Here is a 17349-nt window from a genome sequence, read left to right on the forward strand (position 1 = left end):
GATGTTCTCAGAAGTTATAACTGGGATCTCCCTGGGGTTTGCTCTGGAATCTCCAGGAATTTATGAAAATAACCAACTTTCAAGAGCTTGAGAATTTTGGCCTCCATCCCCAACAAATGGAATCTGTTGCTTGGAGCTGAGGAGCTCAGGCTGTCAGCTCCCTCGAAAGGTTGTTACATACAGAAATCTGGAGATGATCTGTCCCCTGAGTGAGTACCAGCCTGATGACCTGCTCCATACAGCCAGAGTCCCTCGATCTAGAAACTACACCCCAATACCTTCATCACAGACCACTCCTTCCTGAATGACTGTTCTGAATGAAAAATGAACAAAATGTAACCAGGCACCAAATACTAAAGAAGAACATTCACCTCCTAACATTTGCATTTAAATACTTTGTAGTTTGGTTTTATTCTATCCAACAGTGAACAAGCACAGGAACAGGCCCTTTGGCCCAATGAGTCCACACGGACTATCAACCACACATTTACACCAATCCCCTCATCCTCTGCCCCTCACTCCTTTCAGTCTGTCAATTCTCCCTCTCTCAGCTATTCTGTTATTGTCACTTTAGCATTTCCTTTTGCATTACTTCAGGTTGCACTACTACCTTTGCACCATTCTGTTGTTTTGCACTCATCGCTGTATTTATTATTACCATGTACACTGTTCACTCTGTGAGTTTCAAGCGAGCAAGGACTTTCATTGCACCCTGGTGTGTATGACAATAAACTGATAACTAGTTCCACTTATCACCTTCCTTACTAATCAGATTCCAGCACCCGCAGCCTCTTGTTTCCACTCATCACCTTCCAGCTTCAGTCTCTACCCAACCCTCTCCTCCCCCCACCTGGCACCACCTGCCCATTATTTCCCTCTTCACCTGCTTCCACCTATCACGTGTCGGCCCCTGCCTCACCCCTCCCTCTCACCTCTTTATACCGGCTATCTCCCCTCTACACTCTCAGTCCTGATGCAGGGTGTCGACCTGAAACGTCGACTATCTCTTTGCCTCCGCAGATGCTGCTTGACCCGCTGAGGTCCTTCAGCTGTTTGTTTTTTGCCCCACAATGCAGCATCTGCAGTCTTTTATTTCCTTATATTAAATCCCATTTTCTTTATTCTCCCCACATTCTCACCAGCTCCCTCCAGATTCTATCACTCACCTACACACTAGGGGCAATTTACAGTGGCCAATTAACCAACCCACCCGTAGGTCTTTGGGATAAGGGAGGAAACTGGAGCACCTACGTGGTCACAGGGAGAATGTGCAAACTCCACACAGACAGCACCCAAAGTCAGGATTGAACCTTTTCATTGCAGACAGGAAACAAATGTAAACAAAGTATTAACTTTGAGGCTATTCAGCTAATTTTCATTAGCAATTTATGCTTAACAGCTCTGAATAAATGTTCAGAAACCTTGGAAGCTTTGTATAGAAATCTGGCACCAAGAGTTCAGAATGTCATTTATAATATTTTCTTTGTTCACATACATATCCATCACTCTTGTGTATCATATTCTTGATTTGCAAACTAGAGGTACAGATCAGGAACATAAGAGGAATACTGGAACACCTGTTGACCTGTTCCTACTGCCAAATGGCATTGAAAGCAGTAGCCATTGCAATTAATCACATATCTTTTTGGATATTAAATTGGATTAGAAATAAATGTACAGCACAAGCATTGGAACACTGAAGGAGTTCAGATTTATAATCACTTCTCAGTACAGGCGACTCCCTCTTAAGAGAGGGTTTGCGTTCCCAGAAAAGGTTCCATATCGCAATTTTCCATGACTGGAAGCAGCACCATCTGCGCATGCATCAAGAAAGGTGAGTTGAAAAATAATAAATTTTGTTTATTTATTTACTTTTTTTTCCCACATAAATTTAGTAAGAGCAAATTTTTATTCCATATCCCAGATTTTTTGATCATAATTTGTGAATTCCACATCGGAGAATTTCCATTAGCCAAACAGCTGTAATGTGGGGGTCACCTGTACATAGTATACCATTTGAAATTTGTGCGTTAATCTATTTTACCAAAGACTCACCACTGAGGGAGAAGTCCACACTGGAAGCACCAAAGATGATGCTGTCCTTTGAATATATAGCAACTTCTCTGTCAGCACGGAGATCATACAAGCGACACTGCAAAAAAGCAACAATCTTATTTAAATCTTGAATTTGAAGTTTGCTTTTGAAAACTATTGGAATTATTGGACCGTTTCAAACTGAACACTGAAGGAGACAAAGGAGTTTCAGTATAAAATAGTCCAATCCCTAACAGATATATTGTTTCAGCTGTCTGAAGGCTATGTATCTCTTTCTCCTTGCTGCCCTTTCTCCCCTCAAACTGGTCTTAATACAATCCAACCCCTCCAGTATATCACCCACATCCTTGTGACTCCCTGTCTCCTAACGCATTGCATTTGAAAGTTTCAACCTCATCTTCCAATCTGAACAATCGGACTCTACATCCACCTTACATTCATTCTCCCACCTCTCCCAAAGGGTGACCTTCTATTCTCTGAATCCAGCCTTCTGAGGCTTCTCCCAATTGTTAGCTTCGTTATTGGCTGCAAAAAATCAACAGCCATTCACTCATTAAAAATCAACAGGCACTTCCCCCAGAAAGCCCTTCTCCTCCTCCTCCCCCCCAACACCTCCTCGAGCTACTTATTAAAACATCTTGAAAGGCCTTTTTCCTGAGTATTCATACCTTGGCATCTTTGGAATATTCAGCCACTTATAAATCTGTTTCTGTTTCTTCATCTGTTTCTTCACCCTCTCAACGTTTCTCATTTCCCCACTGCACTTCTTCCTCTCCCAGATAAAATGTCCCGGAATCTCATGCTAACAACCTTATACAAATTGAAGCTGCTGATAAAATTTCACTGACATTGCCATCCAATGGCCCACCCTTCCCCACCACCACCATCCATGGGCTGGATATTTTTGTTTGTAACAATCAATGACGGAATAAATGATCCTCTGAGCTTGGTATGGACCTGTTATAAATATCCTTCCCTCAGCTCAATCCACACCAGTGTGTTTCAGGCCAAGAACCATTGGATTTCAGCTCAGCATAGGAATGCTTTTGTTGGTTCAAGCAATCTTCAGCTTAACTAGTTTCTAGGTTAGCTTCACGTGCACTGGTAATTTGTATTCCTGAACATTATGCGAGCGGTGAGCAGAGAGTATTCTTTTTTGATCTGCTTTCATTCTCTTACAACACCATTTTCCTTACTAATAAACTGATATCCCAGGTTAATCTAACCAGAGCCATCAAACAAAGAAAGAAACATACTAGAGGTACATTTTAATGCTTTTCACAAGCAAATTAAAAGCCGCCAAATTCTGTGGATTTTGATTTACTGTTGGGGACCTCACATTTCAAATTAAAATAAACTTACGCAGTTCAGTAAAATTCCAACTAGAATGAGCAATATTGCTCAACTTCTTTTAGCTTGGCATTTTTGTCTCTGAGTCATAAGGTTCCAATTCAGGCACTTGAGCTCAAAAGCCTAGGTTAATATTCCAGTGGAGCACCAAGACACTGCAGCACAATTCTCCGGATGAAATATTAAACTGATTTTTTTTCAGATGGATGTAAGAGATCCAATGGTACTCAATGAAAAAGCAGTGGGGCATTTATTGCTGGTAATAATGTTCAAAATTCATCCCTCATTCAACATTATAATACCAGATCATTTGGTTGTTATCACACTGCCAGACGTGTTTCCTCTATTGCAATAGTGATTTCAACACAAGGAGCGCAACTGATCTCCCAATCCTGTCCTCAAACATCATGACTACATAACAAGCAGCATGTCCTATTTCATCATATTTTCTACTTCAAAAAAGATAGAACGCTCAGAGAACACTGTCTAATCCAAACTTGTAAGACTCCAATGTATGCTAAACCTCTTAAAACATAAGATGAGTAACTTGGTTAAAGTGGAGGCTTTCTAAGCAACTTTGCAGGGGGCAGGAAGAAAAATAGACTTACATTAAAACAAGCACTTATTTAAAGACCTCAATGTTTCAAAGTAGGGCAAACAAAGGACTTTTGAAGTGTGCTTACTGTTTTAATCCAGGGGAAGAGCAGTCACTTTTGGCAGAGCAAGATCCCACAAACAACAGTGTGAATGTGATTGATTGAGGGGCAAATGTTGGCCAGGCTATCAATACCACCCATTCTTCTTGCATGGCATCCATTTGACAGGGCATGCAGGGCCTTGATTTAACCCTTCATCCAAAAAGACAGTACCTCTGACACCACGACACTCCCTCAGTACTGTACTGGTGGCAACAGCTGGGACAATATCCTCAGCTCCCTGGAATAGGATTTAAATCCATGACATCCAACCTTGCAGGCAACAATGTTCCAGTGAGTTAAGCTACCACTACAATGGGAGGAACAGCTTTTCCCAAGGAGCCATAAAGCTCCTTTTGATTTTCATTTTGAACAAACAACTGCCTCAAGAAGACTTATTTAAAAGGACTGACATGGAAAGCTGCCTGAGAAGAGCAAGCGAGAACCACCCACTTGTTATAGTCCTGGTTCAAAGGAGTCAAGAAAAACCCAACATAAGCCTTACATTGTGGCTGTTGAAACTTATCAGAAGGAATCAAAGAAAACTATACTGTCAAGTTATTGATCATATCATGTTTGCTGGGACCCTGTACTGGAAACACATTGTACAATCATCTGGATAATACACAAAGCAAGCAATGTACAGTAAAACTTTAATTGTTTGGAAATCCCAAGGTTTCAACAAGTGGCTCATTGGATGATGTTTACAGCATTCCCTTTAAAATGGGATCCCACTCCCACGCTTCTTTTAAAATTACTGATGCTTTATTTCCACAATCCTTTTAAACACTCCACTGAAACACTTCGGAGCACTGTTCCCTGCATTCCCTTTATTCTCACCAGGGTTGCTTTCCCGTGCTCCCTTTAATCTCACTGTGTTTTGATTTCTTCACTCTGTTTGAACTCACCTGGTTCACTAAAACATTATTATACTACACTGTTATATATAAAGAAAATGAATTAACACTGCGTTGGGGTACTAATAGGAGTAACAGTCAATAGGATGGAAACTCTGTTGGTCCAGCACTACCACAATCCTGAGGGTGCAGGATTATCAGATTACCAGTTGTGATTGAATCAGACTTACTGTGGCATCATCTGAACCAGAGGCAAAAGCATCGCCACTTGGGAAATACCTGTTGTGAGAGAATGTGCTTCAGTACCACGTTTGCAAAACAGCAGTATAACACTTGTCTTGAAAATTGTAGCCATACAACTTTAGCTTCAATCTTATAACAAAAAACTGGGCAGAATAATTATTTCTTGTATGAATCATAGAGCAATACAACACAGGTACAGGCCCTTCGGCCCAACGAGTCCATGCCAACTACGTTGTCCACCCAGCTAGTCCCAATTTCCTGCATTCGGCCCATGTCTCTCTAAGCCCCATGCATCTTAATTGATACTATTGTACCCGCCTCAACCACTTCCTTAGGCAGCTCATTCCTCAGATCCCTTTTAAATCTTTCCCCTCTCACCCTAAACCTATGCCCCCTAGTTTAGGACTCACCTACCCTGGGGAAAAGACTGTTACCATCCACCCTATCTGTGCCTCTCATAATTTTCAACATTTCTATAAGGTTGCCCCTCATTCTTCTACATTCCAAGGAATAAAGACCTAACCTGACCAACCTCTCCCTATAACTCAGGGCCCTAGTCCTGGCAACATCCTTGTAAATCTTTTCTGCACTATTTCCAGTTTAACCACATTTTTCCTATAACAGGGTGACCAAAACTATACACGGTACTTCAAATACGGCCTCACCAACGACTTATACAACTGCAACATAATGTCCCAGCTCCTATACTCATTGCCCTGACTAATGAAGGCCAGTGTGCTAAATGCCTTTTTCACCACCCTGTCAACCTGTGGCGCTGCTTTCAACGAACCAGCTCCTTGGCCCCTCTGTTCTATTACACTCCCTAGTGCCCTACCATTCATAGCATAAGTCCTACGCTGATTTGACCTTCCAAAATGCGTCACCTCACACTTATCTGTATTGAAATCCACTTGCTGCTTCTCAGCCCGCTTTCCTAACTGATCGAGATCCCCCTGTAATCTACAATAACCTTCTTCACTATCAACAACACCTCCCAATTTCGTGTCATCTGCAAAGTTACTGATCAATGGTGAGGTCACATGGTGAGGTTTTCTTAGATTGGAACATATGATTAATGCAGTTTGTTATAACTTGTGATAAAGTTTGCATGACTTCAGGCCTGAAACATTGGTTTCACAGATAAATCATTAAGTCTACTAACCTAACACTATTGATGTCAGACTCATGGGTCTCAAAGGACTGGATACACTGGCCAGAACGCATATCCCAAACCATTGCTTTTTTATCGCAACCCTGCAAGTGAATGGGAACAAAATTAAAACAAGAAATTGAATTGTATAAAAGTGAATGTAATTGACTTTTCAACTATTAACCACATCCAAAATGTGCATAAATGACAAGAATCCGTATAGCCACAAAGTCACTAATACAAATCTTTTAGGACCATCTCAGCTTTCTGAAGCAACGCAAGGATGAGTTCTATTTATTAAGTCACCACATTCAAACACTTAGGTTATTTTATTTCCTTGTACAAAAGAGATTGAAATAATAGAGACAGTAATGCATGATCTTATGATGGGACAGATCTGTAAATTGTATCCTCTTTACGTTACATTGGACTTTTTTCCCCACTGAAATAGAATTACTTGTTATCTTCACCTTGTTAGCAAAAATCTTCCTAACTACCCCAGCACCTGTGGGAAGCCATCTCAAGTCCTCACTGAAGAGGTCTCCACCTAACGCAGAAACTGGGCTGAGAGAACAAACCTTAAAATGAGAGCCAGCAGAGTTAGAAGATATGAAAGGATCCAGCAGTAGCAGGTTCTGTAGGAGTTTTAAAATACCCTGTACACATTTGAATCACGGCTACACGATATTTTTCCCGTGTCTTCAAAAGTTTCTCGCTTATAATCATGACTCTTCCTGCCAACAGGCACAGTGACCTGAAAGAAATGTTACAGCACCCAATGTACATGTTGGACTGGCACTGTTGTAGATTGTCAACAGCCACCACAGTAAAGATGAACATGAAGCCCCATTTGATTCACTACCTGGTCTGGTCAAGATGTAACTCCAGACTTATAGTAATGTGGTTGACTCCTAACTGCCCTCTGAAACATCATAACAAGTTGTGTCAAATCAGTATGTTGAAACAGGACTGCCACAGTTTAAGATGGCTGCCCCCCATCATCTTCTCCAGAAGGATTTTTGCCAACAAGATGGAAGATCCCCAGTACAAAGCAATGGTTTCATGGCCTCCACTGCAAACTTTAATTGTGTCTCAGGACCAAATGGAAAACCATCATCATTCAATTGAATTCCTAAGCTCATTTTGTCCCAGGTTTTCAAATCTGTGGGCAAGCCCCCGAGATGTGGTAAAATCAGTGGCGGGGTAGGGCACAACTATAAAGTCAAGCAGTTGTTATTCAACGCTTAATTGACGTGGAGAATGGGAAGCGGTGTGACACAGTGGGCGGCTGAAGCTCCGCGATATGTGATGACGGTGGAAGATTAGTTGAGCTTCTTCTTAGTCGTCTGAAAGGAAAACAAAATATAATCATTACTGGTTATCGTGGCAGAGTGTTGGTTAAGTCACTGGACTAGCGAGCCTGGATAAACAACCTGCAGAGAATTGAGTTCAAATTCCACAATTCAGGTAATTTAACAGTTAAGAAGTAAAAAAAAATGCAAATGGTCTCTATGATGGTGAACAAGAAAGCCCATTTGACTCACCATTTTGTCTGGTCTAGATGTGACTCAGTGACTCAAGACCCACAGTAACATGGTTGACTCCTACCTGCCCCCTGAAATGTCCTAGCAAACCAGTCAGTTATATCAAATCAATATGTTAAAACAGCACTGTACCCATTCAAGATGGCCCACCACCACCTTCTCAAAAGCAATACATATTGTTCTTTTCAGCAATGCCATCACTTGAGATATAAATACATTCAAAAAATTGTTACAACCTTCCAAACTCCCAAATTGCTTTGAGCTCACGTAAATGTATTGGACATTTTGCATTGATCAAAGAAATACAAGGCCTGCAAACCTACCAACATTATAAAACCAAGCTCTACCTCGACATGTCTGAGAAAGGCTCCCCAGCCTCACGGAAGAGACTTTCTTCTTCCAAATAAGATAAGATAAGATAAAATAAGATTTCTTTATTAGTCACATGTACATCGAAACACACAGTGAAATGTACCTTTGTGTAGAGTGTTCTGGGGGCAGCCCACAAGTGTCGCCATGCTTCCAGCGCCAACATAGCATGCCCACAGCTATTTGAAGTCGCTGCTTGTGGTAATGCAATTTACATTCCAACAATGCCGTGGATACGATAACTCTTTCTAGTCTTCACATTATCCTTATGGCATTAATCCTAAATCCATCCCCCTTATGTTCTTATCATTTAAATAAACGATGTTCTACTCTTTCACACTGGCAGAAAAGGAAGTGCAACAGAAGATGAATGAGCTCCAATGATCAAACCTTCAAATGGTCCTGCACTATTTCACTAATATTACCTGATGTTGATTGGTACTTTCCCAGTGACATGAAAACTGAGAAGTAGGAAAGTACCTGAATCAGTCAGTTGAGAGTAAGTATGTCTCATTGTTTTTGAAACAAAAGAAAATATTTTTGACTGGAATTTTAAAAACTGGCTTTATAAGAGATGAGAAGATTTCCCCACCTCTCACCCTGCCTCACAATGGTTCCACTGAGTCAAGTTGTTGGTGGCTGTTATTTTGGTGACCAATGAATGCTTTCTGTTTCTTTATAAAGAGGAATATTAAAGAGTTTTGCTTTTCATTCATCACTGATAGGGCTAGAATTTGCAGTACACCCTTAATTGTCCTCAAGACAGTGGTAGTGTGTCAACTTCTAGAACAATATCTTCTTGTGAAGGTCCTCCCATAAGTGCTGTTGGATAGGGAGTTCTAGGATTTAGACCAAGCAGAATCAGCAACATATTTTCAAATTAGGATGGTATGAGACATGGAGGGCAGGTTTATATGTGGTCATGTTCTTCTTCTTGTCATTACTGGTGGCAGAGGGAGGTGTTGTTGGAGTGGCCACGGTAAGTAATTGCAAAGCATTATGTAGATGGCACACACTGCAGCCACTGTGTGCCGATCATGGAGGGAATGAATATTTACAGTGATGGATATGCTACCAATATAATCAACCAGATGTTGTCATGCTTTTTGAGTGTTGACTAAATCAAAGAGCCTAAGTTATTAAAACATCTCTGATTGGGTAAATTCTCAAAGGGCACAAAGGAAAAAATGATTGAATCATACATATCATGTGAGTTCACCTTCCAGCAACACTGATCACACTGGCCACCTTGTTACATTGCAGCAGACATGTTCTGTCTAGCAACTACACATCCATGAATGAAATCAATTATCTCCATCAACTCAAATTTAAAGTTGATTTCAGATGGCTATCACACCAGATGACAGTGTTCTCTCATTTCTTGCTACTTTCTCATGAGGACAAATTAAATGGAATGAAAATAAATGTAAACAAATTTGCAATATATCAATCTCAATATTGATCTTCCTTCAGCCTACAGCTCAAGTAAAGATGAAATCCTCCCCTAAGCCCTGCACACTACTTTTGCTCCACCGTGCAATTTTATAGCCTGAGCAAGTTAAAAAGTAAAGAGCTTCCATGACTGCAATTTGTTAAGATATTGCTGCTGACGTGTATGTGTGATGGATGAAGAGCTGAAACTTTAATTTTTGTACCTGGAGGAAAGCATGCTCTCTTTGGGTCCTGATTGATAAAGCCATTTATGTCCAACTTAAATTCAGAAATGTTCAGAAGAGATTCACAGGAAATTTGTTCATAGCTAGACATTGTCAGAATGAGTGCAGTTTTGCTCTAACATCGGGGCCATGCCCGTGAAGGATACTCCAGCCCCAATGTAATTACACGTCTACTCAACAGTCGGAGGTTACTTCTTTTCTGGGTCATAGTCAAGACCAAAACTAAAAAAATTCCTGTTAAAAACAAACACTGTAAAGCAAGAAAAGGCCTGGTTACTTCTCAGTATTATACAGAACCACACATCCAATTACAACACGACCACACTGTGTTCTACACACGTACACCTACAAATAGTTTAAATTGTGTTCCTTGTTCTTGTCACTCACCCCTGACACAAATGTATGACCTGTCTCAGAAGGTGCCAGGTCAAGGCAAAGGACATCAGCACCATGTCCATGGAAGCTCTGAAGCAGCTGCCCACTCTCCACATCCCAGAGGGCACAGGTTCCATCACCACTTGAGGTCAGAATCTAAGGAGATGGAGAAAAAGAAGTTAAAAAAAGGTGATCAAGGTGGCAATGGTAAGAAACAGAGGCGCTGCGTGTTAAGGCATGTAATAAGAGTACAATGTAGTCTGGTGTAGAATAAATCTTCATCCACACTTCCCAATAATACACTTCCAATTATATCCATTACTTAAGTCATAGAGAGACACAGCACAGAAACAGGCCCTTCAATCCACCAAGTCCATGCCGACCATCAACCGCTCATTTACACTAATCCTATGTTAATCCCATTTTTCATTCCACACAGACAGAGCCTGGGTTCAAAATTAAACCCGAGTCTCGAGTGCTGTGAGGCAGTGGCTCCAACAGCTGTACCACTGTACTGCCCCAAAAGTGACAGAAATTCCCCATTTCCCACAACAGCCCTTTGGCAGACTGAATAGAACCGTCAATCAGTGCCAGCTTTTGATGATGTATCATATGTGCATTTATATAGTGTCTCCACAACCTAAAATTGTTGCATCACTACTGTTGATGTGCTGTCATTGTTGTAAGGTAGGAACCATAGCAGCCAATCTGTGAACAGCAAACTCCCAGAAGAAAAATTTGCAAAGTTAAAGCCCTGATAGTCTGCTTCACTAATATTGGTTGAGAGATAACTATCAAGCCCCTTGTTTTCCTCTAAACTGCCACTGGGTGCCTTTCATTCATTTCAGATGCAGTGAGCCTCAGTTTAACATCTCAGTTGAAAAAAGGCTTCTGCAACTGTGCAGCACACTTCTAGTACTGCAACAGAGTTGGATTTGAATCCAGAATTTGCTGACCAGAAGCAACAGTGTTACTCACTGACTGCTAGACAAGGTTCTGACACCAGACCTACTAAAAACCAGAACATGATTGCTCAAACCCATTTCATTAGGGTCCTCACAGGCATCTATCAGTTGGGGTCTGAACTAAGGTTCCAAAAATGAATGTCCAATGTCACATTGCATTGGATCACCAAATTCCCCAAATCAATTCTTTTTACATGAAACAGCACTGAAATAAAGCAAGGACTAAATATATCAAAGATGTGCAGTTGATAATTTCTTCCTGATCACTACATCCGTGAACTTTTGTAATGTGTTGTGAATTTCTGGCCGGAAGATTGGCAAACTTCCCAGAGAGTTGACCTTTTATGCCAATTTCCAGGAGGGTTCTTCCAAGGCGGATGACCATACGTTGTGATCTCTCTCTAACATTAACATAACATCAGTGATAAGATTTCTGCAGCACCCTATGGTCAGTGCAGGGGAGTCAGACTAATTGGCTAACTCTTGCAGAAAAGCTTGTGCAATTTTGATGGGCTGAGTGTTCTCCTCCTGCTATCCTCATATGCAGCAAGGTTCATGGACACAGCAGTTTGTTCCGAACTATCCATCCCTGGACATTGGAAGCTTTTAGTGGGAAACTGCATCAGTCACGGATTTTCTCTGTTCCCTGCTCCTGAAGTTTACTGCTTGATGGGGCAGAGTTCCATATGCTCCAGGTGCCCGATGACTATTCCCCCCCAGCGTTCGGTCAGCAATAAGTATCAGCAAGTTAGTTTCTGTTTGATAAAGCTCCACTTAGAAAGTTGGTAGGGAAAACGGAGATTCATACAATAATTGTCTCAGCACCAGCATGGGCGAAGGAAAGAAAGCAGTTATATAAGTGGCTGCTTTTCAAATGGGAAGATAGTTGACCATGGTTTTTTCAGGGCTGTGTGCTTTCTTTGTTATATGTTAACGATGTGGATTTGGGTGTGCAGGATCAAAGTTAAAAATCAGCAGACGACCAAAAACTTAGGGGTGAGGCAAAGAGTGAGGAAGTCGGTAATTCATGGGGACAGAGATAAAACGACAAAATGGGTGGGCAGGTGGCAGATGAAATTTAATACAGAGAAGTGTGAAGTGATTCACTTTGACATGAAAGAAGCAGGGTAAAGAGTGAATGGACAATAAAAAACTGCAGATGTAGGAAATCTGAAATAAAAACAGAAAATGCAGGAAAAATTCAGTTGGTCAGGCAGTATCTGTGGAAAGAGAAGCAGTTAAATGTTTAGGGTCTGTGACCCTTCATCACACAGGCTAACGAGTGCAGTTCTAAAGGGTGTGCAGGAACATAGGGATCTTAGTGCACTTATGCTTAAATCTTTGAAAGCGGAAGGATATGTTGAGAGTGCAGCTAGTAAAGCATAAGACCTTCATAAAGAGATAGAGGACAAAAGCAGGGAGATTCTGTTGAACCTTTGCACAGCACTAGATGGCCATAGAGTACTGTGTCCAGTTCTGGCCACCACACTCTAGGAAGGATGTGACGACTCTAGAGAAGGTGCAGAGTAGATTTCCTATAATGGCTTCAGGGATGAGATACTTCAGATACAATTTTAGACTGGGAAGCTGGGGATGTTGTCTTTGAAGCAAAGAAGATTTGACAGAGCTGTACAAGCTCATAATAGCTTTGATAGGTTCAACCTGTTTCCACTGGCAGAGGGCTTCAGGGAATACAGGTTCCAAATGATGGGCAAAAGCAACAGAAGAAATGCAAGGAATATTTTTAACACAGAGTTGTGATGATCTGGAAGCTACATGCAGTAAATATAGAATCATTCCGGACTTTTAAAATAGAAGTGGTCAGGTCCTCATGAAAACAGTTTGCAGGGCTATGGGGAAAGCATGGGGGAATGGGACTGAAGGTCTGTTCTACACTGCGTGGGCAGGCACGGTAGTGTAGCGGTTAGCGTAACACTATTACAGGGCCAGCGACCCGGGTTCGATTCCGGCCACTGTCTGTAAGGAGTTTGTACGTTCTCCTTGTGACTGCGTGGGTTTCCTCCGGGTGCTCCGGTTTCCTCCCACATTCCAAAGGTGCACAGGTTAGGAAGTTGTGGGCATGCTATGTTGGCACCAGAGGTGTGGTGACACTTGCGGGCTGCCCCCAGAACACTCTATGCAAAAAGATGTCTTTCACTGTGTGTTTCAATGTACATGTGACTAATAAAGTTATATATAAAAAAACACTGAACTGGCATCAGTTGATATGGGAACAGTCTCCATCTGTGTTGCTCTACTCAATGCTTTGATTTCATCCTGTGATCCAAAGAAGCTTTTGTTGAAGTTTTACATCCACAGACTTTAACAGCAATAAAAACAAAAAAAAACAGAAATATTGCCATGAAATGTTGATCGTGTTTCTTTCCCCACACATGGTGCCTGACCTGCTGAGTATTTCCATTATTTTCTGTTTTTACTTCAGATTTCCAGAATCCACCGTACTTTCCTTTCATACTACTGACACTGGGATTGGGGCAGGAACATTTTCCTTTAACCGATGGGTGCTGAATACAATCCTGGCACCTCCACCAGAAAGCCCGCTGACTTTGGCAAACTTCAGAGAAAAGACTTTGCATCTTCTTGGCCTGTATGCACTGGATGAACTCAAGGTACCCTCTGGGGAAAATGCAAAAACATTCTTCATGTATTTCTTTCCAACCACTCTGAAGAATGTAAACACAATTTTTCCTGGCACAGTTGCCAAGGAGAAGCTAAAAAGGAATCACATCTTCAGTCAATTGAGGAAAACAGGAAAATTTCTCTCCACCCGACTGGTCCACCTTCCCAAAGCACTCATTGAACCCTTTCTAGAGACTGGTCGCAGCCAACCAGATGGGTTTGAATTGCTTGTGAATGTTCCCTACTGATTCATACACGATGAAGTGACCCTTTGATGAGAAAGAGCCAGTGGAATCAAAGCCCAGAATCCTCACTGGGAAACACTATTATAGAAATATTTTGGAAACTAAAAAACAATATAAATTTACAGACTCAATGTTGGCAGGAGGACATTGCACACATGAAAATTAGCATGAGGGTAGGAGTTAGTGCTGCTGCAACATGGTTCTTGCCTTTAGTAATCTGGGTTCATTCCTGACCTTGGGTGCTGTCTGTGTGGACTTTGCACGTTCTCCCCAAACCACGTGGATTTCCTCCATTTCCTTCCACATCCTAAAGATTTTCTGTTTGCAAGATTAATTGGTTACTGCAAATTACTCCTAGTATAGGTGAGTGGCAGGATTATCATAGAGTTATACAGCACAGAAACAGGCCCTTCAGCCTACTATTTTCATGCTAACTATCAAGTACATGTGTGTACTAATCCCACTTTCCTACATTTGGCCCGTAGCCCCATATGCCTTGGTGATTCAAGATACTTCTCATGTGTTGTGAGACTCCTTGCCTCTACCAGCCACTCGGGCAGCGTGATCCAGATTTCAACTGCCTTCTGGGTGAACAGACTCTTCCTCAGATCCCCTCTAATCCTCCTCCCCTTTACCTTAAGCCAAAGTCTTCTGGTTTTAGAAACCTCTGCTGTGAGGAAAAGTTTCTTACTCTCTACCCAGTCCATGTGCCTCATAAGTTTGCATACTTTAGGCAGGTATCCCCCAACCTCTCCAAACTACCCAGTCTCTCCTGATAACTAAAATGCTCCATCCCAGGCAACAGCCTGGTGAATCTCCTCTGCAGTTGACGGGCAGGTGAAAGAATCGGTTTGACGTAAACAATGAGGGAGGGGAAAGGAATTGATGGAAATCTTCTGAATATTAGCATTGACTTGGGTCAAATGATCTCTTTCTCTGTCACGGAATGAATGAGAAATTTTACAGGGCCTCAGTGGTTTCAGTTACAGCTCAGGAAGGCAGTCTGTAGTGAAAGGACTTTCCCCACAGCAGCCACTGAACAGCAGCAGAAAGAGGCTATCATCATGGCAAGAGTGTGCTTGCCCCCACTGACCAATCCACTTGATGAACTGGTCCAACTGACTCCTGCATCAGCAGACCAGTGATTGCTTCCTGCAGCTTATCACTGCTTGCACAAGGAAAGCTGTGATCAGTGAAGGGAGCTCCAGTGGGTTATTTAACATTGCGATGGCCATTAAAAAGCAAAGCCGGGAGGTGCTGTGTGCAGGCCACCTATATTTCAGTGCAAGCCCTTCAGCTACCAAAGCCTGTACAATGTTCCCCTGATTTTCTTGTGACACAATAACCACATTCAAAGGTTTATCCCCATTTCTCCAATTTCTCCCACCAGTTGTGACGATGTGTCCTGGCATCAGGAAACCAGCCCATCAGATGTGCAATGAATGATGTCATAGACTGCCTTTTAAATAGGGAACTTATGACATCATTAGCTGCATGACTGACAGCAGGCAAACATCAGCCACACTGTGAATGTGCCTGGGTCAACTTCCCAATGGTTAATAATCCACCCAGAAACAATTACTAGATGACCTGCTGTGCACTAGATGGGTTTGATGCAATATTCACACATAAAAAAAGGGTTTACGTGGGTCCAATCTCTGGGCATTAACTTTTGTCCTTGAAGTTCCAAACTTTATGAAGCCATTTGTTTCATTCAATATTGTCCAATTTCAGGAGCTCTAAGTAAAAGTGATTATCAACACAATTGACATAGTGTTGGAGTCCAAGGAGGGCACTTTCTTTTGTAGGCAAGGTATCATTTAATTATGATTCATGCATTGTATGCAGTTTCTGACTGCATCTCAAACAGGAGTGATGCACTTGGAATATCCCCAGGCATCTGGCTGGGTTCTGTAGAAATGCAAGTTCTTTCCAGCTGCTTCATGTTAGGGAGAGATGCACTGTTACCATTTCCTGTACACATGTGCCATCTAGTGAGACAATTTCACTCATCGATCTTCCCCTCTCTAACAGTGCAACAGTTGCACCAAGGGAGCTGGTGTGCTAACTTCGTGCTGAGGAGCTGCACTGATGGCCCAAGTTCATTTGACATCGATCCTGTACTGCTAGCAGACAGGAAGCTCAACTCATCAGGTTGGGATTTAAATCCATGTTCCAAGATCATGTAGATCCCCACTGTACCACACAGTCCCTACTGTTTTTTCTTGGTAACCATACTTGGGAGGTTAAGGGATACTTGACTAAAGTATGCAAAATTGGAAAGGCATGCAGATCAAGTTGAATGGTCCTGCAGAACTCAACATACCATGAGAAACAAAACCAACAGTTTCAGCAAGGGAGGAAGGCAGTGGCTTTGCAAAATCAACAATGATCTCTTACCTAACATGCACTAGAATGTTGACAAATTCTCAAGCACGCCCTCTGCAATGAAATCAGATTCTAACCAACAGAAAATCTGCTTCATCCAATTAATTACCACATTGTTGGCATTGAAATTCATCTTCGGTTACATACACTGAATGTACAATTTGAGGATTGTATGCAACTTGTATTTTACTTACAAAATTCAAAATGGTACTAAATTTCAGAAGCCGAGTGCAACCCACACGTTTCACAATTAACATTTACTAACTGAAGACACATTCTGTCCTGTCATTTCTTTATTTTTTCTAAACTGCTCCAATATTTCCTTCTTTTGGGTTTCTTATCCTTTGTGTTTTAAAATGAGGATATTTGAAATAAGCAAATTTAACCTTCCAAACAGAATACTTGTTAAAGATCAAGTCACATGAACCAAGAAGGTGAACTTCCATGGATTTTCACCCCACCCCTACCACCAACGTTTCAATGCTTAAATGTTCCCACCCACAGACAGTTTTCATCTCTTTTAGGGTTCAGCATACCTTTGTCCTTGAGGTCAGAGTGGTGGCTATACCATTAGTCAACCTGTTCCCATGTCCAAGGCAATTAGCAACCAGCTTTAAATCAGCCAATGGCTCTCTCGCACCATAACACAGAAATGCAGACTGAAATTTGCATGTCCTCCCACAACATGGGGACAGCTGAGGCAAAGAGCCAAGTAGACACTGGGGGCAATGATCCTTTCACACCTTGACGCTGTATTTTACGTCCAATGATCTACTGGATGTCAGCCATGGTCCAGT

General features: G+C 41.8%; 1 protein-coding gene across 1 annotated transcript in view; it reads right to left on the bottom strand.

Annotated features, from left to right (window-relative positions):
• Positions 1–17349, bottom strand: part of LOC127583963 (guanine nucleotide-binding protein subunit beta-5) — a 53404-nt gene that overhangs the window by 6090 nt on the left and 29965 nt on the right. The window contains exons 8-11 of the mRNA XM_052040424.1: positions 10327–10470; positions 6363–6454; positions 5188–5236; positions 2056–2152 (exon numbers count right to left, since the gene is read on the bottom strand). Of these exons, the coding sequence (XP_051896384.1) occupies positions 2056–2152; positions 5188–5236; positions 6363–6454; positions 10327–10470 (382 nt within the window). The remainder of the gene's footprint in view (positions 1–2055; positions 2153–5187; positions 5237–6362; positions 6455–10326; positions 10471–17349) is intronic.

This window comes from Pristis pectinata, chromosome 28 (assembly GCF_009764475.1).
Source record: "Pristis pectinata isolate sPriPec2 chromosome 28, sPriPec2.1.pri, whole genome shotgun sequence".
Lineage (NCBI taxonomy): Eukaryota > Metazoa > Chordata > Chondrichthyes > Rhinopristiformes > Pristidae > Pristis > Pristis pectinata.